At 40.7% G+C, this 27,606-nt stretch overlaps 1 protein-coding gene across 3 annotated transcripts in view; it reads right to left on the bottom strand.

Annotated features, from left to right (window-relative positions):
• Positions 1 to 17,303: 17,303 nt before the first annotated feature.
• FAM114A1 (family with sequence similarity 114 member A1) overlaps positions 17,304 to 27,606 on the bottom strand; it is a 66,033-nt gene continuing 55,730 nt past the window's right edge. For all 3 annotated transcript variants that reach the window (XM_057725644.1, XM_057725646.1, XM_057725645.1), the window contains 4 exons: positions 26,964 to 27,103; positions 24,346 to 24,418; positions 19,915 to 19,968; positions 17,304 to 18,202 (listed from right to left, as the gene is read on the bottom strand). In XM_057725644.1, coding sequence (XP_057581627.1) covers positions 18,101 to 18,202; positions 19,915 to 19,968; positions 24,346 to 24,418; positions 26,964 to 27,103 — 369 coding nt within the window. In that variant the 3' untranslated portion in view covers positions 17,304 to 18,100. The remainder of the gene's footprint in view (positions 18,203 to 19,914; positions 19,969 to 24,345; positions 24,419 to 26,963; positions 27,104 to 27,606) is intronic.

Below are 27,606 nucleotides of genomic sequence, written 5' to 3'. Positions count from 1 at the left end.
ATTTATTAAAATAATAGATTTTAACAGAAACTGTGAAACACTGAGAGATGTAGATGTTGTGGGCTCTCTGCCCACAACAGGCTTATGAGATGGGGGTGGAGACAGGATATGAACGCCATTAGTTATGATACTAGATGCGATGGTAAGATAAGTGTCATTAATAGGCTCCATGCGTCATGCTGAGAACTCACAGGCCAACAGCATCATTGTCAGTTGGGGTAATCTTGTGGGCTTCTCAGGAAGGCTACTTTTGAGCAGAGTCTGGAAGATGGCTTTTCCTGTTCTCTCAGTAGAACTCAAATCTCCCAAGCGTACATGCTCTCAGCCCTCATAGCCCTTTTTATATTGGTCATTTACAATTATTTTCTGTGGTTTTTAATTAATGCCTGTCTCCTTCTCTAGACTGGTTCTGCTTACCTTACTATCCCTGGCAGCTGGTAGAATGCTCAGCTCACAGTAGCTGCTTAATAAATATTTGTTGGATGAAGGACTATTTCTTGAGCCTCCCTGTTTATCAGGCACATACCATGTATACTCATTTCCTCCTCACAACTGCTCTCAAGACAGGTGTCATTACCCCTGAGGCCAAGGGAAGCTCACCAGTTTGCCTGCTCTCTCGGGACTAATATTTGGCTCCAGTCGTGGTCTGGAAAGTCGGTGTTGCTCTGAGGACCGCAGCTGCAGGGAGGAGATGGGACAAAGGGTGCAGGATGCTTGGAGGGGATGCCTGAGAAAAGGGCTCCAGCTGAGAGCACCAGAGCCCTCTCTTCTGGGAGTGCAAGGAGGCCAGGTGAACCTGCCCTTGAAGGAGGCCTCTGATGGAATTGCCGCAGGGTTGCTGGTCCCGCGTGTCTCCCTCAGCCCAGCAGTTCTGCTCGCCTCCCTGCCCACCTGGCTCCAAAAAGAATGAACCTGTGTTCCTGGGTGTCTGGTCTGATTCCTGGCTTCCAATCTACACAGCTGAGCCTGACTTTTAGCACATCCCACTTTTCAACTTGTTCCACGTCTAACCCCACCTATGCCCCCTCGTGCCCACTCCCTATGACTTATAGCTTTGCAGTCGTGGGTCTGTGGCTCTCACTGCAGGCTCCCCTTCCCAGCTGTGACCCACACTCACCTCCTTGACCTCTGTGTCCTGCTGAGTAGCTGGGAGCCCAGCACTCCATGCAGAGGTGTTCGGGTGTGGATTGCAGGTGGGAGGGGACATGGCACTGAGCAGGAAGGCTGCCAGCGCTGCTCAGTCACTGAGCGGACATGGTGGAATCAGCATGGTAGAAAGAGGCATAGACAGAGCAGAGGACGTGAGGGGAGAATTGGTGGCACTTGGTGATGGTTTGATGCAGGTGTGGGAGTGAGGGTGGGGCAGAAGGCGGAGAGAAGAGACACAGAGGGCACCCCTCCAGATCTCTGCGCTGGGAAAACAATATTGTCCAAACTTACAGCTGCTAGCTTGGGTTTCTAGAAAGATTTTCATTTTCCAGAGGATTCCCTTTAAACTTTACTTTCATCCTAGGTTTAAGTTCTACTTCTCCCCGTCCCCTGCATGGTCATCGTGGATGGAGCATTCTCCAACCACCCTTGCTCTTCCTGCTTCTTTTCTGACTGTGACATCCACCCTTTGCTCCCATCCATAGAAATCCTTTTCACCCTTCAAAGCCAGATAGGCTACCTTGTCCATGGAGTGGCCCCTGCTGACCCCAGTGGAAATAATGTCTCTTTTCTGTGCTTCCCTAGCATTTAGTCCTCTTACAAACTGTCAATACTTCTTACATCCTGCCTCACTCCACAACCACTGTACTCATGTCTGTTTCCCCAGCAGACTGTGAGGAGACTTGGAACCACATCTTCTCCAGCTTCTGAGTCTCCAGTGACAGGTACTTACTTCTCCCTTCCTGCTTCTCCCTTGCAATACTCATCAATGGAGTTTGACAGATGTTGGCTGTAAAGTTAACACAGTGGTTACCTCTAAGGTGATGGGGAAGGGGACCTACATGCCAAGGACTTCTAATGATTGTCATGTTCTCTTATAAACTTGGTGGTGGGTATATGGGAGTCACTGTGTCATGACTCTGTAGCTTACATGTATTTTAAAATATACTTTTGTACCTCCTCGAAATTTAATAAAACCAAATTTTACAAAAGATAAATATTGTAAAAATTGCATCTTCCTTTTTCTCTCTGTCAGAAGATAACTCTGTCTGTTTCTCTCCCAGCTATATTTCTTTCCCTTCATGTAAAACATGGTGTAATAAAGACTTGGACTGAATTTTCTGACAGTTGATTCTCATGATTTAATTTTGTTTACTTCCTTCTCTATTTTTTATTTTACTTCTCTTTTCTGTCTACATCTTTCTTAACCATCTCCAACTACTGATGCTATTCTGATGAGTGGCGATCTTAGGATAATGAGTGGAAGTTCTTAAATTTTTAAAATCTAAATAAGGTATGTTATCAGCTAAGAGGTATGACAACCGATGCATTTAAAAATCCCATATGAACCGGGAATCATATACTTTAGTAAAGGTAGGGTAGTCTAGAAGCTTCTGTAATTTGAAGGATATGATGAAGTGTGCATGCACAGGCATGGGGCAAAACAGGACATTTTGGCAAAAAATGATACTCACAAAATCCTTTGGATGACTTATTTTCTCCCCTGAGAGTTAAGGCTGTTACTGGAGGGAAATATCAAGATAAATTTATTGCTTATTGAAAGAATATCGTTTTGAGGGTTACCAGTTGAGATAATTTCATCGCAAATAATAGCAGGCCCAAGTCAAAATGACATAAATTATAAGAGTTGTCTTACCTAATAGAAATTCTGAATAGGGTGCTTCCCAGGTTGGTGAATTCAAGAACTCACCTCATCAAGCACCCAGGTTCTTTCCTGCTTTTCCCCTCTGCCATCTTCAACTTGTTGGCTTTTGTCTTTGGGCTTCCCCTTTTATGGTTTTAGGAAGAGATTGTGGTAAATGGTGGTGCCACAGCACCGGCCATCAGCGCATTCTTACATTGCAATGTTTGTTTATTATTTATTTATTTATTATTTATTTATTTATGGCTGTGTTGGGTCTTTGCTGCTGCACGTGGGCTTTCTCTAGTTGTGCTGCATGGGGCTTCTCATTGCCATGGCTTCTCTTGTTGTGGAGCACGGGCTCTAGAGCGCAGGCTCAGTAGTTGTGGTGCACAGGCTTAGTTGCTCCGCAGCATGTGGAATCTTCCTGGACCAGTGCTCAAACCCGTGTCCCCTGCATTGGCAGGTGGACTCGTAACCGTTGTGCCACCACGGAAGTCCCCACAATGTACTTTTTAAGAGTAAAGAAACTATAGAAGAAGCCCCCTCCTGGAAATATTTCCCCTCATGTCAGAGCATCTAGAGTTGGGTCACAGACCCACCCTTAAACCCACCAATAGACAGGACAGGGGTATTGAGACCATTATGACTAGTTTAGAAGGACTTAGATTTGCTTGATTTTTAAAGAGGGGAGAGGAATCAATCATCAGAATGAAAACAGGGCTCTGTAAACATGGAAGAAGAGGAAACGATCGTTGGGTACCTCTGGGAATGTTCCTTCTCAATTCCAAGGAGATGTGCAGAGAGAGACTGATTGAAAACAAAACACAGGCTTGTGTATTTTCCCCCCGGAACAATCTCTTGGGGGCATGCTAAGGCTGTTTGCCAAACACGTGTCATTGCCCAACATTTCACGGTGGGTGTCTGCAACGTTGTCATGGGGCCATTATCTCCCTCCAAAGATATGTCTATTTTCAGATGGACTGTGAAATAACCCATCTATTTCCACAAAGGAAAGTGATATCACTGTGTGATATTACACAGGCAGGCACAACATCTGTAGTGAAGAACTGCATGGTCATCATTACCTTTCTTTCGTGACCTTATACCACTTTCCTCTTAGGAATTAACCGCTAGCCATTGAATGATGCCTTGGCAAGACTGTAAATCATGGTTTCTTGCCCATCAGCCAAAGGGTGACATAAGACCTGAGCTAGACCAATTTGACCCACTTTCTCAGGACTTTGATTTATAGTGGCATGAAGATGGAAAAAAAGACTCGAGCTCCTTCATTCCAGCAGCTAAAGTGAACCATTCCTGCTTTTAGACACCCCAATATCCTCTATCCCCACCAAACTGCCTTGGTCCTAAGCCTGATTCTCCAGCCTTCCCTTTGATTCCGTGAGCTACCCGTAACATCCTTGCAAATGATTCTTTCCTGCTTCCGTTTCAGAGTTGGTTTCTGTTGCCTGCTATATACATCTAATATCTACTTTATTTAATAAAATCATAGGATGTCTGAGCTGTAAAAAGTCTTATAGATCATCTGGTTGATGCCCTCCTTTTACAGCTGAGGAAACTGATGTTCCCAGAGGTTGAGGGTTTCACCCAAGGTCACATCACAGAGCTTTTCAGAGACAGAACTGGGAATGAGACAGGGTCTCTTTTGCCCAGGGTAGTACAGTCAGCTTTTAATTTTAACTCCTTTTTAGTATAAACCACAGCCTGCCTTTCTCCTCTCTCTCTCATGCTTAGTACACAATAGCGACTTTAAAAGCTTCATTTCCCTCTCAAACTGACAATTTGCTTTGTGTAGTTCAAAAACTTGTTTCAGAGATAGTCCTTTCAGGGATTTGGCATCTGGTAAAGACAGGCATCAGCTTATATCCTTATATGGAGCCTTAATTCTTTCCCGCTATCTATAAATGTTTATTTTTCCCTTGAAATTCATATTTGGAAAGGAAGTGGTTTGCTCTAGGGAAACATATGGGCTAGGTTCTAAAAGTGATTATCTACTATTTTTAACTCTAGCTTCTAGCTGTGTGCATTTGGGGAAAGCCTTCCTCAACTCACACTAAAAGACATACGAGGGTGAGTCAAAAATTATCTGCACTCTGGCTGTAGAATTTATTTTAATTAACTTTTACAAAAGACAAATACATCATTTTTTGACACAATCTCCTTGCTTTTCAACACACTTTGTCCATCTGTCAACAAGCTTTCGTATTCCCTCATTAAAAATGTTTTAGGCTGAGCTGCGAGCCACGAATGCACCGCTGTCTTCACTTCATCAGAAGTGAATCGAGCTCCTTCTTGATGGCTAACATTTGTGTGACCTTCCTTGAATTTTATCCATTCATACACACTTCTTCACGACAAAACACTTTCTCCGCACTGCACACAAAGTCTTCGATAAATAACGGCATTGGGTACACCCTCAAACCACAAAAAATGAATCACTGCACGCTGCTCTTCTTTAGTGGAAATCACAAGTGGGGCATCCATTTTTGCTCGCACCACAGTTACACATGAATTGATGTAACATGTCCAAACCTGCACAACAGTGACTGGGGAGACAGTAGACTTGAACGGAAATCGCTGATAAGGCAGTGCAGCCAACAGAAGTTTTAATATAGCTGGAGTGCAGATAATTTTTGACTCACCCTCGTATGTTCATACACTGAATCTTTACAATAGCCCTATGAAGTATATCTGCTCTGATTTTTCATTTGCTTTAGGGCAGTCGTAGCTCATACAGCTGCTGCAAAATAGCCCAGTGTTAGGGTAGGAGTTGAGGAGGGGTTTAATGTGTTAATTATGTGCCAATCACTATTTTAAGCACTAAGAATGTATTAGTTAATTCGTTTTATCTCACAATACCAGAAGGTAAGTACTCTTATCAGGATCCCAATTTATAGATGAAGAAATTAAGGCAAAGAGAGGTTAAGTAACTTGCTCAAGGACACACAGATTTATGTGGCAGAGCTGAGATTTGAACCCAGGTGGTCTGGGTTCAAAGTCCATGCCCTTAACCCTCTGCTGTTACATCTTAACAGAGGAGGTTAGGGTAGATCCATTTTCTTAGGAAGAGATTGTTCAATACCTTTTCATAAACACATCTAGCAGGGGGTTCTGTAGCATGAATCTCTTGTGTCCCAACAATGCTTGGAGGGTATACTTATAAACACTACTCAGCTGCAAGTACTTCTACACAACAAATGCTTTTCTTGTCTCTACACATGCAACAAAGCACATCTAAAGAACTTAATAATTATTTGCTAGTTGTGAGAAAAATTGCACAGAGGGAAGGTTTTGTTTTGGATGCTCATAAAATAGGATCAAAGGTAAATCATTTAATAGATTATTTAAAAGAGTTGAATTCTTTGAACTCATCTCAAGATCGCCTGTGGTGCAATGCAAAAACAGCCAAATATTGATTAGAAAAGGCTGTGAACTAAGTACCTGGAAAGTCCCTTTCTGCTTGCTAGGTTCAAAACAGTTTTCTACTTGAAATTTGTTACAGAGAAACAGGAAATCATCTCTCTTCCCCACCCTGTTTTGGCAAACAGACAATGTAAGTTTTATTTTTAAGCACTTTATCAAAACAAAGGTCCGCTATGTCAAAACAAATCAACAGTGCTTTATGATTACATCATAGTGAGATTTTTTTTCTTACATTTTTCTTTATTCTGAGTGAAAAATTCAGTAGGAAAATAGGGGTGTTTTAAAAATTGTCTATTTTATTTCAGCTGTCTAAATAACAGTTAGACTAATACTAGAAGAAAAGTTCATTATTCAGTAGTAGTTGTTGCTTTGTTTTTTAACAGAATAATTAGATCCATGTGAGCAAAAAGGATCTCTTTCAATGGCATGTTTTAGTGCCAGAAATGTCATCACAGACAGAATTCACACAGGCTGTGTTCCTGAGAGTCTGCTGGTTTGCATGGGATGGGTAGTGGTGGAGGTGCAGTAGGGAGGTGAGAGGAGGAAGAGGAGGTAGGAGGCTTCCTGCCTCTCTTGGGAATTGTTGTATGAGCCCTGGGCATGTAGGCCTCCCCTCCCTGGGGACCCAGGTTGGCCTACCTGTGCCCCAAACAAGCTAGTGTCTGAGCAGTGGTAACAATTACTGGTATCTGATATAGAAATTACCCAATGAGTGTTTGTGAACTTAATGAATGGAGTGCTATGGGAGCCCAGACAAGGGGCACCTAAATCAAGGAGGAAGAAGTGAGGGAAGACTTCCTGGAGGAGGGGACACAGCATGAGACTTAAAGGAGAAGTTGGCCAGGGTATAAAGAACACATATAAAGGCACTTGGGCAGTTGTGTACAGAAAAGGGGGGCCTAAATTAAGATCTGTGTGTCCTGCAACACACACACAGACACACACACAGACACACACACACACACACACACACACACACACACACACACGGGTGGGCTCTTGACGTGCAGGAGACAAAAGCACTCTCTCTTTGAAATAGTAATAACCATGCTATTCTCTTTCAAGGACATTGCAGTAATTAATGTGGGAGAGAGATGGGCTTTGTTAAACTTGAGAATGTCAGGGTTCTGCAGGGGAAAACTGACAATCCTGTGATCTATTGTGATATTTTTCACACTCTATAATTTGAGCTTGTAACTGCTTAACCAATTAAAGATTAAGCAGGCAGACCTTAAATGCTACTGCACAACTGAAAGAATGATTTATTACACACAAGGTTATTGGAAGAGAGGGAAGCCAGATTGCATTCAGAGGAACACCACTGGAGGTGGCTGTTGATTGGTGCTCCAGATCTCGGCTTCCCTGTTCAACCTGGAGAGGAGCTGCACCTTCAGTCCCCCTTTTGGAGACTTCCAATGCACAATAATAAACTAAAAGGTTTGGAAAGTCCCTATAGTTAAAAAAAAAAAAAAAAGGTTTATTAATGGTTAACACACTTCTTAGGAAAATTCTTTTTTTTTCCTTCCCAATTATCCCTGAGTACCAGTTTTTGAATCATTGCAGTAAGCGAAGATTGAGACACTGGAGGAAATTACATCCCTCTTTGGGGGTTATATTACACCCAGACTTTAAAAAATCCAGTCTAAGATAAGTTCCATGAAAACACAATTTGTGCTAGTGATGCTATGCTGATTTGAGGAATGCATTGGTCTGTGACATTATCAGTAATGTTGAATTCCTCAGTTCATATGGGTCCCTGATAGGCTCCAATCAATGCATGGTAGCAGCTGCATACGTTAAATGGCCACTGCGTTGAGCTGAGAGGGAGCATGATGCAAGGGGCAACCCACAGGGATCTCTGTGGGTTTTACCCTTGAGTTGATGAGGAATGGATGAAGGCGCCAGAAAAGACAGGCAGGGACCAGACTATAAAGGGCTTTGTTTGGGTATTTTCCCAAATGCTGGGGTTCAGCCAATGAAGGTTTCAATCAGGGGGATAACCAGATCTGCACTCTTAGAGAGTCTGTGCTGACACTACCATCATGGGTGATTAGAAGGGAACTAAGACCTGCGCTGACACCAGGTTGGTAATCATAGGGGAGGAAAAATGATTTTGCCCTTACCCTTCTGAGTTCCTAACTGAGACTCCTGTAATAAAAGGCAGGTTGACAAGAGAAAAACAATCAGAAATTTACGAACATGTAACTTCATGTATACACAGGTGATACCCAGGGAAAAATGAGTAACTCAAAGAGGTGGCTTTGAATCAGACTTGAATGCCATCTAAATAGGGAAGGGGGCAGGAAATGTCAGCCTCTTAAAGGAGAGTAAATGATTTTTTTGAAAGATGAATAGGCCCTTAGAAGAATGGGGGGAGGTGTGATAGTGTGTGACAAAGTCCGCCTGGGGATGGTGTCAACTCCTAGTCTCCTCCTGTATTGAGTCAATCTTCCCTGGTTGATGAGACTCCTAGAGTGGGAATGTATGACAACTAAGTTCCTTTTGGGGGATCTATTTTCAGGTAGACAAGGGGAGTTCAGACAAAGCCTCTACCTGTATTTGCTGTTTTTCAAGTGCCTAAGCTCAAAGTAATCAACATACCAAAGCAGCGTGTCTGAGGATGACATGTCCTGAACTCCTACAGTCATATATTGGAGTGGCATGTGCTGCTACCCTTCAGTATCTATTACACCAGTTCACAGGAATGATGAGAAGAAAGGAAAACAAGGCTGAGGCAATGGGATTGAGGAAGATATACAAAGAAGTAAGTGATAGCACTTGGAAAATGACGGTGTGTTGAGGGTGAAGAAAAGCAAGTGCCTAGGGTGACAGCTAGGCTTCTGGCAGAAGTAACACTGTGCATCCAACTAAGACAGGGGTGGGGGGCAAAGGTGATGAATTCAACTCAGACACGTTCACATTAAGTTTACTAGGACATCCAAATACTGCTGTACAGGTGTCTGGTAGGAAGCTGACTCAATCTCTGGAATCCAGGAGTGATATCAGGGCTCCAGGTAGGAATCTGGGTGTCATCAACACATAGGTGGGTGGTTGCGGAAACCATGGATATACCTAGTAGATTTTTTTTTTCCCCAAACTGATTTATATAATTTTGGATAAGAGAATTGCAGAGTCGGTTTCAGTTTGAATTTCAAATTGAACCCTATCTTAATTGCTAGAGGGCACAACAGTTGCAGTAAATATTGTGGACTGACGGGATGAATATATGGATGAGTGGATGATTGAACGAATGAGGGTAGAGGTTCATGAAAATCCATAGATGTTTTCCTCTTTTACTTTATCTGATGATTTGTTTCAGTTTGAGCTCTGGAAAGAAGAAAAATGTGACTAACTCAAAGAGGCACAAAGGCCACAATGGATGGATTGTTTGGATGCCATAACATGGAAGACCGTATTCCTGCTCTTAAAAGTCAATGAGCCTTTCATTTTTAAGCCAACTAATTTCAGACCTTTGATGTGTATTATTCCCATTAGGTATCGATGCCCTAGCAGTGACTGACCAGCTGCCGTCTTTGCAGAAAATCCAGATGGAGATAACCAGTCAGGTGGCAGGACTTGCTACTGTTCAGTAAGCAAACATGTTATTTTGCACATGACTTCCTTTGAGTAACTGTGAGTCTTTACTCTACATTCCTTGCCAGAGATCAAGTGGTTTTAAAAGAAAGAGAGGTGTGGGATACCAGGCATTGAATTGTGACACCCATATCTATATAAATGGCCATACTATGGTCCCAGGAGGCTGCAGAATAGTCCAAGACGCCTTAATAATCAATCACACCACCATCAAGGCAATTGACAGCGCAGGTTGGAAACAAGACTTCCATTACCATTGATGGATGACTTTTACCTTTCCATGGAAAGGTAGTTCTGACTCTCCATGAATCACTGAGGAAATCCTTAAAATGCACAGTTGTGGCCCCAAATGGTCAAAATGTTTTCACACTTCACTACAGGCACCAAAAGGTTTGGGCAATGCCAAGTAAATTACAAATCCATTTTGTAGTTCAGGAAGGTCATTAGGACTCAAATTCATTATCTGCTGAGACTTTTCTTTGTTTCCCATTTATTACTTTGAGTGAAATGGAACTATAGCAACAGAGCAGAGAACTCAGTTCATTCATCCCTGACACATTATTCATGTCTACAATTTCACCATAAATTTGGAGAGGGAGAGACAGAAATTGCAAATGCAGGGATTTAAATTCCCTTGTGCTGTATTTGTCAAGATGAGCAGATTGTAAACTGCCTCTTGCAAATATGATATGCATTTGGGCATCAAGCTAGTAACTGTGAACCACAGACTCATTCATTTGCGTGGTTCTTCCCTCCAGAAGTTTCTGAAATTGCTTCTGTAGTCATTACATAGACCTAGAATTGTTCAGATTTAATAGGAAGATTAGAGGGACTAGCTAAAGACATTGGCCTTTTCCAATGAGATGGAAATGACAAATTTTTCTGTTTCCATCTTTTCAGTCTTTACAAACTATGCATTTGGAATACTTCGTTTGGGCTTTTCTGAGGAAAGGAAGGAGAGATTTGTATAGTCCTCAAAATTGTCTTAGAACTTTATAGGGACATTGATGACAAAGAAATTCAAATCATTTAGATGCTGTCACTCACACTTCTGACCCTTCTGTTGAAAAACAACCTGTGTATTTTACACTTTAAGTCTCTGGCAGGGCCCTATCCTCTTACCTCCCTCATCAGAAGCCATGTTCTTTTGCTTCTTGTTTTGATCTTTAAAATCTTCATTACATGTCATCCATTAATACATTTTCATTATAAAAATATTTAAATATTACAAATAACATTGGCGTTTCCTTTGATTACTATGTCAAATTCTGATGTTCTCCCCACCCTTTCCACCCCTGGTCACAAGCATTGTTAAATGTGTGATCTTTCCAGACCTTCTTTTAGGAATGTGTGTGTGTGTGTGTGTGTGTGTGTGTGTGTGTGTGTGTGTAGTACATCTTTGTGTGTGCACATGTTATTTGAGATAAATATACTAGAAGTACCATTCTGTAACTTTCTTTTTTCACTCAGTGATACATTTTGCAGCTCTGTTAGTACAGAGATCTGCTCCACCTTGCTATGGACTGAATGTTTATATCTTCCCTAAATTTATATATTGAAGCCTAATCCCCAGTGTAATGGTATTTGGAGGCAGGGCCTTGGAGAAGTAATTAGGTCATAAGGGTGCAGCCTCATGAATGAGGTTAGTGCCCTCATAAGAAAATACATAGGAGAGCTTGCTTCCTCTCTCTCTTCACTCTCTGCCATGTAAGAATGCAATGAGAAGACAGCCATCTGTAAACCAAGAGGTGGGCTCTCACCAGTCATTGGATCTGCCAGCACCTTGATCTTAGACTTCCCAGCCTCCAGAACTGGAGAAATAAATGTTTATATTGTTTAAGCCACCTAGTCTATGGTGTATTTATTACAGCACCCCAACAGACTAAGACACATTCTTTCTATTCTTTTTAACCACTGCATAATATTTCACAGTATTGGTATACCATGAGTTATTTATTTAGATGGTTCTAATTTCTCACAATAGTCTACACTTGCCTGATGAAAAGTCTTGAAAAATCCCTTACAGAGTGAATTTTTCTAAGTAAAAAATGTAAATTCCATTCACTTTAATGGAAAAAATGTTATGTACTTCTAAGCCCCCACATCACGCCCATTTATGCCACAACACCAAATACCATGAAAATGGACACAAGGACTTCTATAGCTAACATTAACTCGACCAGATATTCTCTATCATTAATTACTCTACAATATGGCCATTTCCATTCTCTCATTCAGTGTTTACAGATTGCACACTTAAGACTTTCATGTATTTGTTCATTCAACAAATCATTACTGAGCATCTACTACGAGCCAAACACTGCTTTATATGCTGCGAATATGTTAACAGACAAAAAAATCCCCATCTTAAGGAAATTACACCCTAACATAAGAGATAAATAATAGACAAGTAAGATGTAAAGGATGGCAAATAGCGATATATCCTAAAGAGAAAAAAAACAAAGCAGGGAAAGGGAATATTGGGAAGGTGGCGATCTGACCTGGAGATACCTCATCAAGAAGGTGGCTTTTGAATAAAGACCTGAAAGAAGTGAGGGAGGGATGTGTGAAGCTGCCTGGAAGAAGATTATCATATGTATCCCTAAGATGCCCTCTAGGACCAAATAATTCTTTCTTACAGAATTGGTCCGACTTTTTGCCCTGTAGTTCATCATTGGTTTCTCATCCTTTATCACATTTCCTAGCAGTGGATTTTCCCCCAAAGATAGCAGACTTTCTTGCAGACGTGTTAAGAGGCAATTGCAGTTTTCAGTGAGAAACGGATCACTCAGCATGAGATTTACAACATGAGGGACAATGGGACACACAGGCTACCCACTCTCTCTTGGGGTCAGAGGCATTGGCAGGAAAAAATGTGGCTAGCCTTCTGACAGGGAGATTTGTGGAGCAATTTGTCTCTGCCTGAGGCCACAAGATAGAGAGAGGAGGGCCCAGGTATTCGCTGGAAGAGAATAACGCAACCTAAGGGAAAATGAGCAACTTTTCCTTTTTTATAACCAGGTATCTGCTTTCTGTGGGCTCTGACTGGCATTTTCTATACTGCCTGGATATAAATCCTGTCTCTTCTGATTATCAGTTGGATAACTTAAGGCAGATTATTTAATCTCTCTGAGCTTCGCTTTTCATCTGTAAAATGAGTATGATAGCAGTTGCTATCTCATAAGGCTGACATTGGGAATTAAATTGAGATCATGGAGGTAAGGTGTTGGGAACGCTGGAAGTACTTAGTGAATAAGTGCCTCATCACCACCACCATCACCACCACCATCCTCTCTATCACCACCACCAAAATCATAATTTCTTGGGCTTAACAGGGAACAGCACCAAGTTCAGGGACAAGCAGGCATTATTGAGTAAATTTTTAAAACACTTAGTATCTCACAGCACCTGGTACTGGAGATTCGGCAGAGAGGCTGCCTAAAGTCAGTAATCTTCAAGGCAAGGGAAGCATAAAAACAACCCCAAGCTCCAGGCAGGTAGTAGAGGGTTAAGGATTTTTAGGAATGGTGGTAACTTGAAAATGGGCTTCCCTGGCACCCGTGAAGGGGGAGGAGGTGGCGGCAATGGAGCCATTTTAGGACAATCAAAGGCACCTGTGAGACAGGCTGCACTGTTGAAGTTGACCAGGGAGCTGTTTGATGTAAATGTCTGTGAAGCGGTGAAAAGGCCTGCGGTGAGAACCACCCAGGGGCCCAATAACCTCGCATGGCTTCATTCTGTGTCTCTTTGGCCCCAGTGGGTTCTCGGTTGCGTGGAAACAATCAAAGCTGACGACCTAATCTTTCAGCTACAAATCCACCTCACGGCATAAAGAGAGCTAAACACATAAGGGTTCAGATGTCTCTAAAAATAACATGTTACTTTTTTGTTGGGACGCTCTACATAATAGTTTACAATGCTAGCTGGTTAGGTCAAACTGACATGGGTTTGAATTCTGGCTCTGTTTTACTAGTTGTGTAAGATTGGATGAGTTGTATAATTCCTTGGGTCTAAATGTCCTCATTTGGGCAGTGGAAATTGTAACACTATCTACCCAATAGGGTACTTGTGGAGATTAAATGGGATAATGCATGTGAAACACTCAGCACGGTGCCCGGCACACAGTAAATGCACGTAATGATTATTGTAGAAATCTTTTGGCTGGATTGTTTCCTGGGGAGGTAAATGAGGAAAGGAGAGTACAAAGGCAGGGAAAGAGAAAGGTTAGAAGAGGAGACATGAAAAAGAGAGGCAGGATGCGAAAAGCTGATCCTGGAAGACAGGCACTTGATGACTGTCAAAAAAGTCGAGAGAGAGAAAAAGGATAGAGATGGCAGAGACTCAAAGGCAGAGAATTAGCTTTGCTTTTTTGCCAAGGTTTCATCCATCTGGTCTTGGCTTCTATGCTGGCTTTTCCCCCTAAATGCAGCTCTAGAAACCTAGCAGTGAAACCTGGGGCAAGGAAACAGACCATTTCTGAACCACCCTAAACTTCTGTTCTCAGGGAAGGCGTATATGAAATGTACATATTATTCTTTTGCAGTATAGAATTTCTTTGAGACTAATAGAAGAGACAGGCCTCTCAAGTGAGTCAGCAGTGACCACAGGCAGACATAATCCGTTTGCTTTTTGGCTGACAGCTCATGCAGAGAAATTACTCTGATCCAGACAAAGGTAAATGTAGCTTCAATTCCAACACGAAATTCTTACCCTCCATAATCAGCTTCTATTCCCAGTCTAAGATGACCTCAGACACCAGAAATATCAGAAACATCATTGATTTCTTACTGTTGGGTTGTAATAAGTTAATCATTGCTAAATGTAAAATGCCCAAATGGTAGAATAACTCAGATTATTTTCAGGATCTAAGTGCACACACACATACACACACAAAGAACTCAGATTTGTTTAATAGCAGATATTGTCGTGGAGCATCTATTATAGGTGAATATATAGAAAATGAACATAAACCTGAATAAGTTATGAGATACCTAGAAAGATACATCAAATGGTTAACCGCATGGTTTTTTTTCTTTAATGTGAATAATGGCTGGTTTGAATTCATTCCTATGGCTTTTTGAATTCTAATCAACTATAAAATCAAGGCAAAACTGCAGTTCTGAAATGAATTTTCATTATGATCTCTTCTTATGTGCCTTTACAAACACAGCAATTTAAGAAACCAAGCTGAAGCCTGGATCTGAATATCAGAATGTAGGGCATGCTTACAAGGAAGACCAAAGGGCATTTTTTTACATTACAAAAATTAGCTTGGCCCTGAAGAATAATTGCTTTTATAAAATTAAATGCAGATTGAAGTCATGTGTTATGATCTACCCCAAAACCGTTCAGCATACACACGTACTACATATGCATGTGTACATACATTATTTTTTAGGAAAGAAGAGAAATATGCTTATTTCATATTTTGGCTGAATTACTTTCTAAGATGTTATATCCTGCACCTCTGGGATGGCTGTGATTGGAATCTGCCTGCTTTTGTTTCTAACTTAAGCCCAGCCTGGCCAGTCTGTGCAGAAAATAACTTCCCAGACATGCAAGCACCTTGGGGCAGCCAATTTATCTAACACAAAGCACTGAAAACACTCTCATTTCTGGGGTCGGACTTCTACCATATAATTTGCACTTTCCTTTGCCTGCCTAAGCTTGGTGCTTCCTCCGCTTTGAGTTCTGCAGCTGAGATCCATGGTTCCTTAGTCGGTGCAGCTGAAGCAGCTCTTTCCTGGCACTGCCCCAGTGAGCCACACCGCTCATTTAACCATGGGCTTGATGCACAGCCTAGTGTGAGACCCAGAGAAAAGAGAGGCTTCTGTTCTCAGTGGGATAGAATATTCAAGCTTGGGCCTTTTCTTTAAGATTTGGGATTTTGCCCTTCAGAGCTGTATGTATCAATACCCTAGAGCAATTTTTCTTGGATGCATTTTGCTTTGAATTTGAAACATGCTTTTGATGCTTTTTATTTAATAAGGCACAGGCACAGGACTACATTCATTATTTAGACTAGAACTTTTGCACTTGACGTAAGGAGAAAAAAAAACTGGCATGCATGTTCAGGGTAATTGCATAGTGTGAAACGAACCCAATTTATGTAAGGGATTATTGAAGGAATACAAAACTTCCAAAGTAAGCCTGCTAAACCATTCATTCAGTAACTGATTGACATTTGCCCAGATCTGGATCCCACACTTTGCTAGCTTTTAAAGCAAAGAAGCAATTATTTAAAAGTGATAGTGAAAAACAGTATTGAAAGAGAGTAATCCTGGAGAGTGGATATATTTTAAGTGATGATTCTCTCTTAAATAATGTAGTTCACAGACCATGGAGCTAGGTCCCAGGGATCATCTCTCAGCCTACGTTTCCACTTGCAACCCTCGGCATTCTATCATTAAAAGATATATGAATGCAATGTAAATAATGTCAACCACTTTTAAATGAATAATTCTCTCTCTTATTCTTTCGCAGATTTCTATTTCATTTCATGATTAAAAATTTTGCTATGCACTAAATGGGTGCAGTTAGGCTTAAAGTCTAATTTTGCGAATCTAGCTCCTTTGAAATTATTGCTTTCTTTTATATTTCCAGTTAATGTCTATAAATCCATCTGATGCTAAAACATCTGATGTGAAGAAATTGTAAACCTAAACCCTTTCTTTCTCTCTATAAATAAAAAGTCTAAAATTTATGAAGAGGCAAATGCAACACTCTCATCAGTTAATTGTTCTCTAGACATAATAGCAGAAACATTTCAGGCAATCAAAAAGCAAGTAGCAAAAACCAGCTTTAATTGATTCCTCAGAGATTTTTTTCCCAGATTATAAATAAATTCTTATATTTTCCATCTGGCTGTTTCAGGAGATACACAAATGGAATGCAGGATATTGGAAAATAAAATGCTAAGAAGTAGGATGATATGAAAATATCCCTACTTTGCTTGTATGGAACAAAGGCAGCCTACTCTATCAGGGGACTAAAACCAAAAGTGAATGAGAGATTTTTCACCCTGGCAAAGCACAGGCTTCATCTGGCCTGGAGAGAGCCACTGGGCAAGATACCTTGTGACACTACCTGGAGGGATGTCTGTGGGGCTCCCAGATAGGAACATTGTACAGGATCCCCACCCAGAGTGACTGTCTGGGACTTGGGGGGAGAAATGCCCACTGACAATGCCTCTCCTGGCCACAGGGTCTTCTGTGCAGCCTCCTGGATTGTGATACCATTTAGTCATCCACACATCAGCACTTTCTGTCTTCAGAAACAATGATGACATTTGGCACCGGTGACTGTGATCTGTGTATTCTTGGAACAGCTTGACTCAACTGTAGTAGATTTAAAAATGCAGTCCTGGGGGTCTACTATGTTGTAATCTCTTTAATTTTCTATCTGAATACTTGCAAGCTTTGTGATTATGCTATCATGTACTTACGGTCATAAGAAGTTAATTTTAAACAAAATATTCTTTAGCATCCCTTTTTATATGTATTTTCATCCCATATGTAAAGTTTGGGATAAAAAAGTTTAAGGAGTGTGAAAAAATACAATCAATTGAAGGGTAGAACATTTAAAAAAGACCGCTAATTTACCTTGTTCCTCAAATTTTTTAAGGCTTAGAAAATTTATTAATATTTTAAAGCATTTTAAGAATTATTATATATCCTCTTTTAGAATATCTGTCTCTATTGGGGTGAGATCATGTTCCTCTATTGTGAGCACACAGTAGGAGGTCAATATATGCTTGTTTTGAGAATGAATGACTATAAAGAGACACATATTTCTCTTTCAGCATAATAGGTAAAATCTATAAGTGGTGTTATCTCTGCCCAGGGCATTTACATAATAAAACTAAGTTCAGTATAAGAACTGATTGAAAGTCATACTATAAGAATGGGAAATTTAAAAGTAGAAATTTAAAATCTAGGGTCTGCCCATGAATCTCCAAACCTGACATGCTTGACCAGGAAAATGGAAATGGATATTTGTGAATGAACTCCAGATTAAAGGAAATTATCAATACAAAGCTGTGTAAATTTAAATTAACATAAAGGCTACATAATTACTTAAAAAACAAGCATATACATTAAGAGAAATGATACTGTCTTTAAACTTGCATTCTCAATACTGTCTGTGCAAAATTGCTTGTAGTGTCTCCAAATGGGCATCTGTGGTCGGATGTGTAGAAAACATCCCAGGAAATGGTATACATCAGAACAACAGGGCCTGCCGTTTCCTTTAACTAGATGGAGTCTGGCCAGGTCACGGCTGTGCTTTGGAATGACTGGTCTGGATGTGTGAAACCTGCAGGACAGGCAGCAGCAGCTGGAAGGCATCCTCTATGTATGTGGTGCTATTGCAGCCCTGTGAAGGGAGAAAATTGTGGATGAAGGGTTACTGTCAGAGTTCCAGCTTGACCATTCTTCCCATTTGATAATGTTCCTTCTCCTCATACCCACACTATTTTAGAATATTTTTCTTTTAAGGTTGGTGCTTAAAGCAGATGTAAACACATTTTTTGGAATGAGTGTGTCCAGGTCTGGATTATCTGCGCTAACAGAGAGAAGAATTCACTCAAAGTGAGGCAGGCCATTTCCATAGACTTTTAGGGTATATAGATGTGTGTATATTCAAGACCCAATATGTTCAGTTTCACTTATCCTTTTTCCAGATCAACACCACTGCCCTGAAATAACACAAAAGCACAGCACGAAGGAGGCTGTGATTTGTCCTGACCTGTAGATGAATAAACAAGAATGGGCTACTGGAGATACTATCGTGCAGTTACTCATGGCAGATCCTTGAATGCTGTCATCCTCTCCTGCGTGTTGGTACCTTCCACTTGGTTTGGATATTTGTTGTTGCTGGTGCTCTAACAGATAATATTTCACATGAGGCCATTTAAAGTTTCAGGTAATTAAACAGGAGAAAACTTCCACGAAGGGAATGAATAAACATTTAACTTCATACTTTTCATTACTGACACAGTAATTCATCTGCTTATGCCTTTTGGGTGGCCAAGGGAGAGGTTTTCAGATTCCATATTCTGCCTCTGACTGCCTGGGTTTCCTCCTAGCCGTGTCCTCCAGAACCTGCCTCTGTGGTCCTCGTTTCTTCTCGTCAACTTCATCTCCCTGTGCGGCTGTGTCTTAAACAACAACACTTGGTGTCACCACTTTGTTACTCTTGTACCTTGGTAGTTTCCCTTAAAGGTAAGACCCAATTCCTAAATGCATTGTTATAAATATATAGGAAGCCCTCCCTGACTTTTGTAATTTCCAAATTTTGCATTTGACAGGTACTTCAGACAGCAAGAAACTACTGTATTTGCATTGTCCATGTTCAAACTCAACTTGTCAACACCTTGTGGCTTCAGCAGGGTGCCCTGGGGCTACAGATGTGCCAATTGGTCCCTAATAGAAGGTTTCCCCCCACTAACCATAGGGGGAACACAGTGCCTACGAGTCAAGAATGAGCCCTCCTGGGCTTCTTTTCTTCTCTTTTACATCACTGCTTCTGGCAAAGCCACAGCTGTGCAGGGCAGCTGCCTGTCCATGTGACAACGTGCTGGTGGCCTGGGCAGGCCACGGAGTGAGTGGTCGCAGAGGATCTTGCCTCTGGTCACTGATCGGGCAGATGCTAAACATTCTACTCATCATTTTTGCCAGTCTGGAGCTTAGACCCAGTTAAACTCAAGGTTATTGGGAATGGAAGAAAGTGCCCATTTTTACGAAAATCACCATTGAGCAAAAAGCCTTCGTTGCAGCCAATAATCACAGTGTTAAATCTGGTGTCAAACTTGGCAGCAGAAATGTGCTTCTGCCGGAGGAAACAGGGACAGAAATAACGTGCAAGCTTAGCGTTTCTCTTTATAATCAGGAATTCTTGAAAATTAGGTATTGTTGCTTCACCCGAGGGTTTACAGCTGGTTGAACTACACAAATGTACTCAAAAAAGACTGTAGACGATAAAATTTAGAATTGCAGTAATATTTGCTGCCTGAGAGAAAGACAAAAAAATGTAGCTCTAACATGTGCTTTGATTCAGAAGCACTTTCTCTCTGGGGGGCCACTTACCTCTAACAATACACTATTGATCATGGGGTTGAGGACCTCCGCCTTCTGGTTGCTCTGTGGAATCAAACGGATGAAATTGACAGATTAGGTGCTCATACTCCAAGGCTCATCACAGAAAAAGTAAGACGCTGGCTTTGTTGAGGAATTGCTTAGAGGAGAAGGGGAGAAGTGGAATGCTTACTATAGACAAGGCTTTACACTTGGTGCTTCCCCTACACGACCTCATTGAATTTCGACAGAAATCTTAGGAAATATGTAGGTACCGTGATAACCCCGATTTAAAGATGAGAAAATAGGAATCAGGAAGGTTGAGTAACTTGTTTAAGGTCACATAACTAGAAATTTACATTTAGACCTTTTAAAGTATTTAAAGCTTGTAGCAGGTCTGGGATTGGGCGGGGGGGGGGGGGGTTGGTGAGTGAGGCTGAGTCGCACAGGGTCAGATTTAGTCTTTCTTTAAAATGTTGCTCATCATGGTCTTTTGGTGTTCATTTTGATTTTTAAAATATTGCATTAAAATATCTACCTAGATGACTGAGGTTGTTTGTCTCTTTTGGGGGTGGGAGGAAGGGTCTCTTTAAATTTGGTGGACATGTTAAACACCTTTACTTGCCTACCCTAGTCCCAGTCCTGGTCTGTAGTCTTTTTTCTTTTAAATGCAAACATGGGTACTTGGCTATAGGGTGTGTCTTCCAGGTTAGCAGCAAAGTTAAAACACTGTTAAATATAACTTGCAAACAGGTCGGCAGATCCCAGCTTGCAAAACACGAATATGTGTAAAGCGCAGAATACAGAGCCTGATATTAAGTAGGTGTTCAAAAAGTGAGAGCTAGTGTTCATGTCACCATCATTATTATGTCCTTTATTGGTCCATCAATCAACAGTCTTCTCTATCTAAAATATTCAGTCTATTCTCAGACAATAAATAATTAAAGGGGTGAGAAAGAAGAGGGCAATCTTCATAGGCTGCTTTCCCACACTGTACTTGGAAGACTTTACGGCAAACAAAAGTATAGAAGTGAAATATATCTTCCCAGAGCAGCCCGCTTTCACTGACATTACTCTACCGCGGGCTAAGTAATGTCTTATTGGAAACCATAATGGAGTCTGGGGAAAAAACTCTTTAAAAACCCAGTCATTTTAGTAAGTAACCAGAAAATGCATTATGGTTTGCTTTCATGTTTATTTGATAATCAATAAACCTCTAAAATATAATCAAAATGAGGGCAATAAAATGGCATTGGTTTTCAGAATCAATGATATGTGCAAGCAATTTAAATAGAGTCTGGAGAGCAATATACACTCATTAGCTTCAAGTTATGAATAACGGCTCTTTTAGAGAATAGAAACGATGACTTGATGTGAATGATTCATCACAGCACAAGATGAGAGGTACTGTTGTGGCGAGATGGCATTTCAGTAAACTCCAGTTAGATTTGGCTTTCTCGAAAACGATCGTTTGTGTGCTCCCGATTTTGTTCATACAAGCATTTGGACACACTGTGTGTGTGTGTTTTGTGTGTGTGTGTGTGTGTCTGTGTATTCGTTCAAATACACACTCATCCGCTAGAGCTTTGCTCCTCAAAATGTAGAATGTGAATTAGAAGCACTGTTACCACCTGGGAGCTTGTTAGAAATGCAGAACCTCAGTCCTCACCCCGGACCCACTGAATCGAAATCTGCATTTAATAAGCTCTCTATGTTATCTGCTTGCACATTAAGGTTTGAGAAGCACTGTGCTGGAACACAATACATTGAAGGGAATGGAAAGCAATACCATGAATATTATCCACTAATGTAAATAAATCAATGTTTAACGTGAATCATATAAAACAGCGGTCCCCAAACTTTTTGGCACCAGGGATCTGTTTTGTGGAAGACAATTTTTCCACGGACCGGAGCAGGCGGTGGCGGGTAGAGGGATAGGGCAGATAAAGCTTTGCTCGCTTGCCTGCCACTCACCTCCCATGCAGCCTGGTTCCTAACAGGCTGGGGGGTTGGGGACCCCTGATATAAAACATATAACACATACACCCAGACACATACATCCTCATCACTAGGCAACCACAGAGAACCAAACAGTTAGCTATCTGTCTGCTGTGTCTGCTGGGCAGCCAACTGGGAGTTGAGACATCAGTTGAAAAGACTGGGTGAATCAATTCACCTTTCTGGGACTCAGTTTCTCAGGTAGTACACTATGGAAAGAGTGAGAAGAGGGTACAGTAGAGCCTTGGGAAGCCAAGTGACCAAGGCCATTCCATCCGGATTAAGAATTCACAGCTCTCTGTAAATCTAGCAGTTACACCGAAGTCCATGGGCATCAGTTAACTTAGATGACACCGAGCACATAAATCCATTTTATCAAGCCTATCCTATCAATGAGCTTCTACCCTCCCCCTTCACTCTGCCTGTTTACAGTGAAGCTCTATTTCTGAAGGCCTGAAATTAGACAAATACAAAAGTTGGTTTTTCACAAAACAGGAGAAGCAAACCATATTCTTTGACAGCAGAATGAATAGCTGATATGCAGCTCATCCTTTATGAACTAAGCCACTTACAGAAGTGTGAGAGGCACACAACTCTTGACAGTTTGGTCCACAATCATTTCCGCTTTTTTTGAGAACTGCTCTTTGCCTGGGGTGGGGGTGAAAAGAGCAAGGGAGGGCCACATGATATGACCCTGTCCTCATCACCACTGTTGACACCAAGATGCATATCTGATTCATGCTATTGAGCCTTTCAAACCTTCTCACCCAGGATCCTGCAATTTGAATGGAGAGAGCTAGGAACTGCTATAGTTGAGTCACACTGATAGCAACACTTTAGAGAGAGGGTACATGAGCTCTGGTGATGGGTCCCCACAGCTGCTCACATACCTCCACTCCCTTTAATAAAGTCCCCTTTCTGTCTAAATTATTTAGAGCATGTTTCTGTTACTTCATGTTAGGAAGAAATATGCTTAAGTCCTAACCTCCAGTATATCAGAATGTGACCTTATTTGGAGATAGGGTGTTGCAGATTCAATTAGTTAAGATCAGGGTGTACTGGTCATACCTTAATCCAGTATTTGGACACAGACACACACAGAGGGAGGATGATGTGAAGACAGAGAAAGAAACTGGGGTCATGCTGCTGCAAGCTCAAGAATGCTTGGGAAGCTGGAAGAGGCAGAGAAGGATCCTCCCCTAGAGGGTTTAGAAGAAGCATCCCTCTGCCAATACCCTGCTTTCAGACTTCTAGCCTCCAGAACGGTGAGGTAATACATTTCTGTTGTTTAAGCCATCCAGTGTGAGGTACTTGTCAAGGCAGCCCTAGGAAACTAATACATTTGTAACGCAAACACCCTAGCTAAAATAGGAAGTAAAACTTGCTGTTTCTCGTGTAAAGAATCATCTGCCCTTGCATCCAAGGCCTTAAAGGGAAAAGCAGAAAGGTTGAAAAGGAATAATTTGCACTGTCTTCTCCAAACCCATTAGGTTGAGTTACATAACATGACTGATTTCTAAAGAAAATAACCAGAAGCCACATCTCCAAATGAACACTGAACCTTTCAAAATTGTTCCTTGAGGATAGAAACACTTCTACAGATTGATTGATACATTTTTTTCTTTTGGTAAAAGCTGAAGTGTAACAATAAAGCACAGACATTTTTATCTTATGTGGCTCATAAAATAGTCTTTCAGGGCAGTAGTGAATGTGAATATTAAAAATGAATTATTTTAATAGAGATTTTAGAATTAAGTATTAAGATATTAAGTAATAGAAGGAATCTTCATTTGACATTTTTTCTTTAACCAATAAAGGAAATGAGACCCAGAGAGGTTTGAAAATCCACCCAATATCTTGCATGTCTGATATGGTTGCATCAGTCAGATGAGAGCCTCAAGCTGCCTGTCACTAGAGAAGATGCTCAGGCCTCATTTTAGTAAGTGTCCCGGCAGAGCTTCTGCTTTGTGGAGCTGTCAAAGGAGGCACTATGTCCTCCACTTCCTCTCACAGCCCCTTGTAGGCCTTCCCCTCAAAAAGCTGAAAAAAGAATCAGTAATATAGTTCTAGAGATGGAGAGTGGTGATGGTTGCACAAAAATGTGAATGTATTTAATGCCACTGAATTGTACACTTAAAAACGGTAAATTTTAGGCTATGTATTTTACCACAGTTGTAAAAAGTTAAAATAACGGTCTTACTTTGTGGGGAAAGGAAACAAGAGGTTCTGATTGGGATGGGACACTTGGGAGGCTCCAAGGTCACCAGTGAGGTTCTGTTCATTGAGCTGAGTGGTGTTCGCAGGGGCATTTGCTTTATAATAGTTCATTATTTGTTTTATTTGATTTTCTGTCTATGTTTTATGTTACAGTGAAAAGGTTTTGTTAAATAAAGAAATAATATATAAAACAAAACAAACAAAAAAGAATCAATATTATAAACTTACCCCAACAGTGGTTAAAGAATTTGTAAACTTCTCTGATAAGGAGGCCACTTCCTTACACATTGCAGTAGTTAATCTGAAAGAAGAAAAAAAGATTTGGGGATTTTTAATAAAGAAAAATAATTGGACTGTTAATACAATTATTGATATGAATACAGTATTCCCTTTAAAAGAAGGGCACACAAGTTTAAGGTGCTCTGTAGAAATGTTTTCCTCTATATTCTTCCATGATTCATAATCACAGTTTAACCTAATTCTCACCCTGCCTCTAAGCTGCACATGCGTAGGGGTATAAGACTCTTGCCAAGGGACTTTTCTCCAGCATTTTGGTCTTTTGAAAATAAAAATGAACATTCACTGAGGTACTATGTTAAATGCTTTTATATGCATGATCACATTTAATCCTTATAATGAACTGACTAGTGTCCACTACTGTTCCCATTTCATAGATGAAGAAACTGACATCTAAGAAGGTTAAGTAACTTGCTTAGGGCCAGAAGTAGTAAATGATAGAGCTGGGATTCAAACTCAGATGTCTCTTCATATCTTGATTATGTTTTTATGAGATGTCTCAAAATAAAGATCCTGTAGAATATGTTTTTTAAGACTTACATCAAAACTCCATGTTTATTCCAGCCATTGCATGCCTTGAACTCTATGCCAAGAACATAATGCAAGATAGACACAAATATTTAACAAAGCAATGTTTGTCATAACATTACAGGTGATGACAAAAACTGAAAGCAATCTAATTACCTAACAGTGTGCACACTGCCTCATTTTTTTAACAAGTATATATGACTTTTATGAATAGTGATTAAAATGCTATTAGCAAAACAATAACTCCGAATTAAGAATCTTACGTGTTAAAAGATCTACTGATAGGACTTCCCTGGCGGTCGAGTGGTTAAGACTCTCTGCTCCCAATGCAAGGGGCCCAGGTTCAATCCCTGGTCAGGAAACTAGATCCCGAATGCTGCAACTAAAGATCCCGCATGCCACAACCAAGACCTGGCACAGTCAATAAACCAATCAATCAATAAAAAAGATAAATAAATAAATAAAATAAAAGATCTACTGAAGTCAGTGAAGGTAAGTTTTGTTCTGATAAACAGGGGTTCTATCTAAGCTATGTATTCAGGTTTGTTGAGCTATATCCATCTATCCCCTCCTTCCACCCATCTATCCACCTATCTACCCATCCATCCATCCATCCATCCACCCATCCAAAACTTATCTGCAGAAAGGGTCAGGAGTAAGGCCAGGAGACAGCAGAGAGCAATTCTGCCCATGTTCTTGGGCAGGGAGGTGGAAAGGCACTTATTGTACAGACATATATGAGGCCTATTACCTTTTGCTTGGAGCAGCTTGGTAAGGTTGGGACAATCAGGGGCTGGGAATCAGAAAGGAGCCAAGGGTAAGGTTCTGCTTTCCGTACTTAGAAACTTCTGACTTCAGCCCTTCTCTTTCAAATTGGCACCGCAAATATAAAATAGTACTCAGATGTTTTCCTCAATACGTTAAACTTTTCCTATTTTTTCCTTTCCTCTTCCTTCTCTACAGTACATCGAGAAAAGTACATATTCCTTGTAGGCATTTTAAGGGCAAGATTGTACAAGGCTTATAATATTATTGATTTTCACATGTTTAGATATGAAAATCTAGTCTAGATGACAAATCTGTACCAGTGAAGGAAAAACGCCACCAAAGACAGTAGTAATGACTTTTTGGAAGGTCCTTATTAAAAATTTGTTCCCCAACCTACGACGCCAAATGTACTAATAAGCGAAGACTAGTTAGCTAGCAAAGTGAGTGAATATGTTGAGGGGTGTGTGTGTGTGTGTGTATGTGTACCCATATATTTTTAGGAGGCTCTTATTTTGGCTCCTGTGTCTATGTAACAATGAGAGGGCATTTGGACCTGTGCTAATTTCTATACCACAGCATAGAGTCATATGCATAAAAGTTAATGGCTTATTCTTCAGCTCCATGATCAGCTATTTTAATGAACACTCCATACCCACTATTTTCATGTGTATAACGTTACATATATACACATTTTTATTTCACTAAATAAACTAACAACAGTAGCTTACTGAAGAATAAACATGACAGTAAATACACACACAAAAGCAATCCACCGTGAGCTGGCTCACAGTAGTCACCATTACTGCCAGCACTCAGAACATGCAGAGCCGGTCTAAGTCCCTCGGCACGGGGGTGTATGCATAGTTCTGTGAAACTAGTGGAGGAGTCCATTAAGGTGTCTTTTTTCTATTCGTGTGGCATGTTGAAAATGTAATTATCTTCAAAGGTCTGTACTTTCAAGACTCTGATCTATTAAAACAAACACTTAGCTCCGAATGATTTAGGGTGTCTTCCCTTAAATCTCCTCATAAATAATTCCTGGGATGCCTAGCTAATGATTACTATTCTTGCTAACATGGTTCATTTCTTAAGAGCGTCCTTATTTCCTAAGATGACCACAGACCAGCAGAATTAGTTGACACGAAATCTGAATCTTTAGTAGCTGAGGGTGTGTGTGTGTGTGTGTGTGTGTGCGCATTTGAATGGCACATATACACAAAACTGGAAAAATAAGAATCAAAAGTAACATTTACTTTATCAGAACTTTTGCTTGGTCCTGAGCTGGTTTTTCCTCTTCTTGTCCATGAAGAATTAATTCTGCTACTTTGTGAAGCTGCTCAATGCAGCGAGCTGTTACTTCCGCCAGGCTTTCGATGGACAGCATGTATACTTCCTGAAAGCAAAAAGTACAAGTCAGAAAATTATTCATTGAGCAGATGCTTTCTAAAAAAATCCTGTGACATTAAAAAAAATGATATAACTCTTGGAAAAAAATCTCCAAAACAAATATGACCTGAAAAAATTTACCCAAAGGTTAATGGGTGTGCCTAAGACTTTCCTAAGTGGAAAAGCTACCATAAAACAGAAATGTCACCAGGTCCCAGGGACATGACAAGCCTTCTTCACAGCTGGGTCCCCAGTTCTCAGAGCACTGCTGGGCACACAACAGACAGGTACTCATGAAAGCGTGTGGAAGGGTGGCTGAATGACTAGACTTCAGTGGACATCATTCTTTAGAGTGATCTAATTTGAAAGTTTCTTTCTCTAAAATTAAAATTCGATGGAAAATGAAGTTATTGCAAACTCATTTTGAACACAGGCAGATTATAAATTATGCACACATAAATTTATTAAACTACAGAATAAAAACTGTGGCAACAGAATTCTTTTTTCGGA

This window comes from Hippopotamus amphibius, chromosome 3, assembly GCF_030028045.1.
Source record: "Hippopotamus amphibius kiboko isolate mHipAmp2 chromosome 3, mHipAmp2.hap2, whole genome shotgun sequence".
Classification (NCBI taxonomy): Eukaryota; Metazoa; Chordata; class Mammalia; order Artiodactyla; family Hippopotamidae; genus Hippopotamus; species Hippopotamus amphibius.
This window is presented reverse-complemented; position numbering and strand designations above follow the sequence as displayed.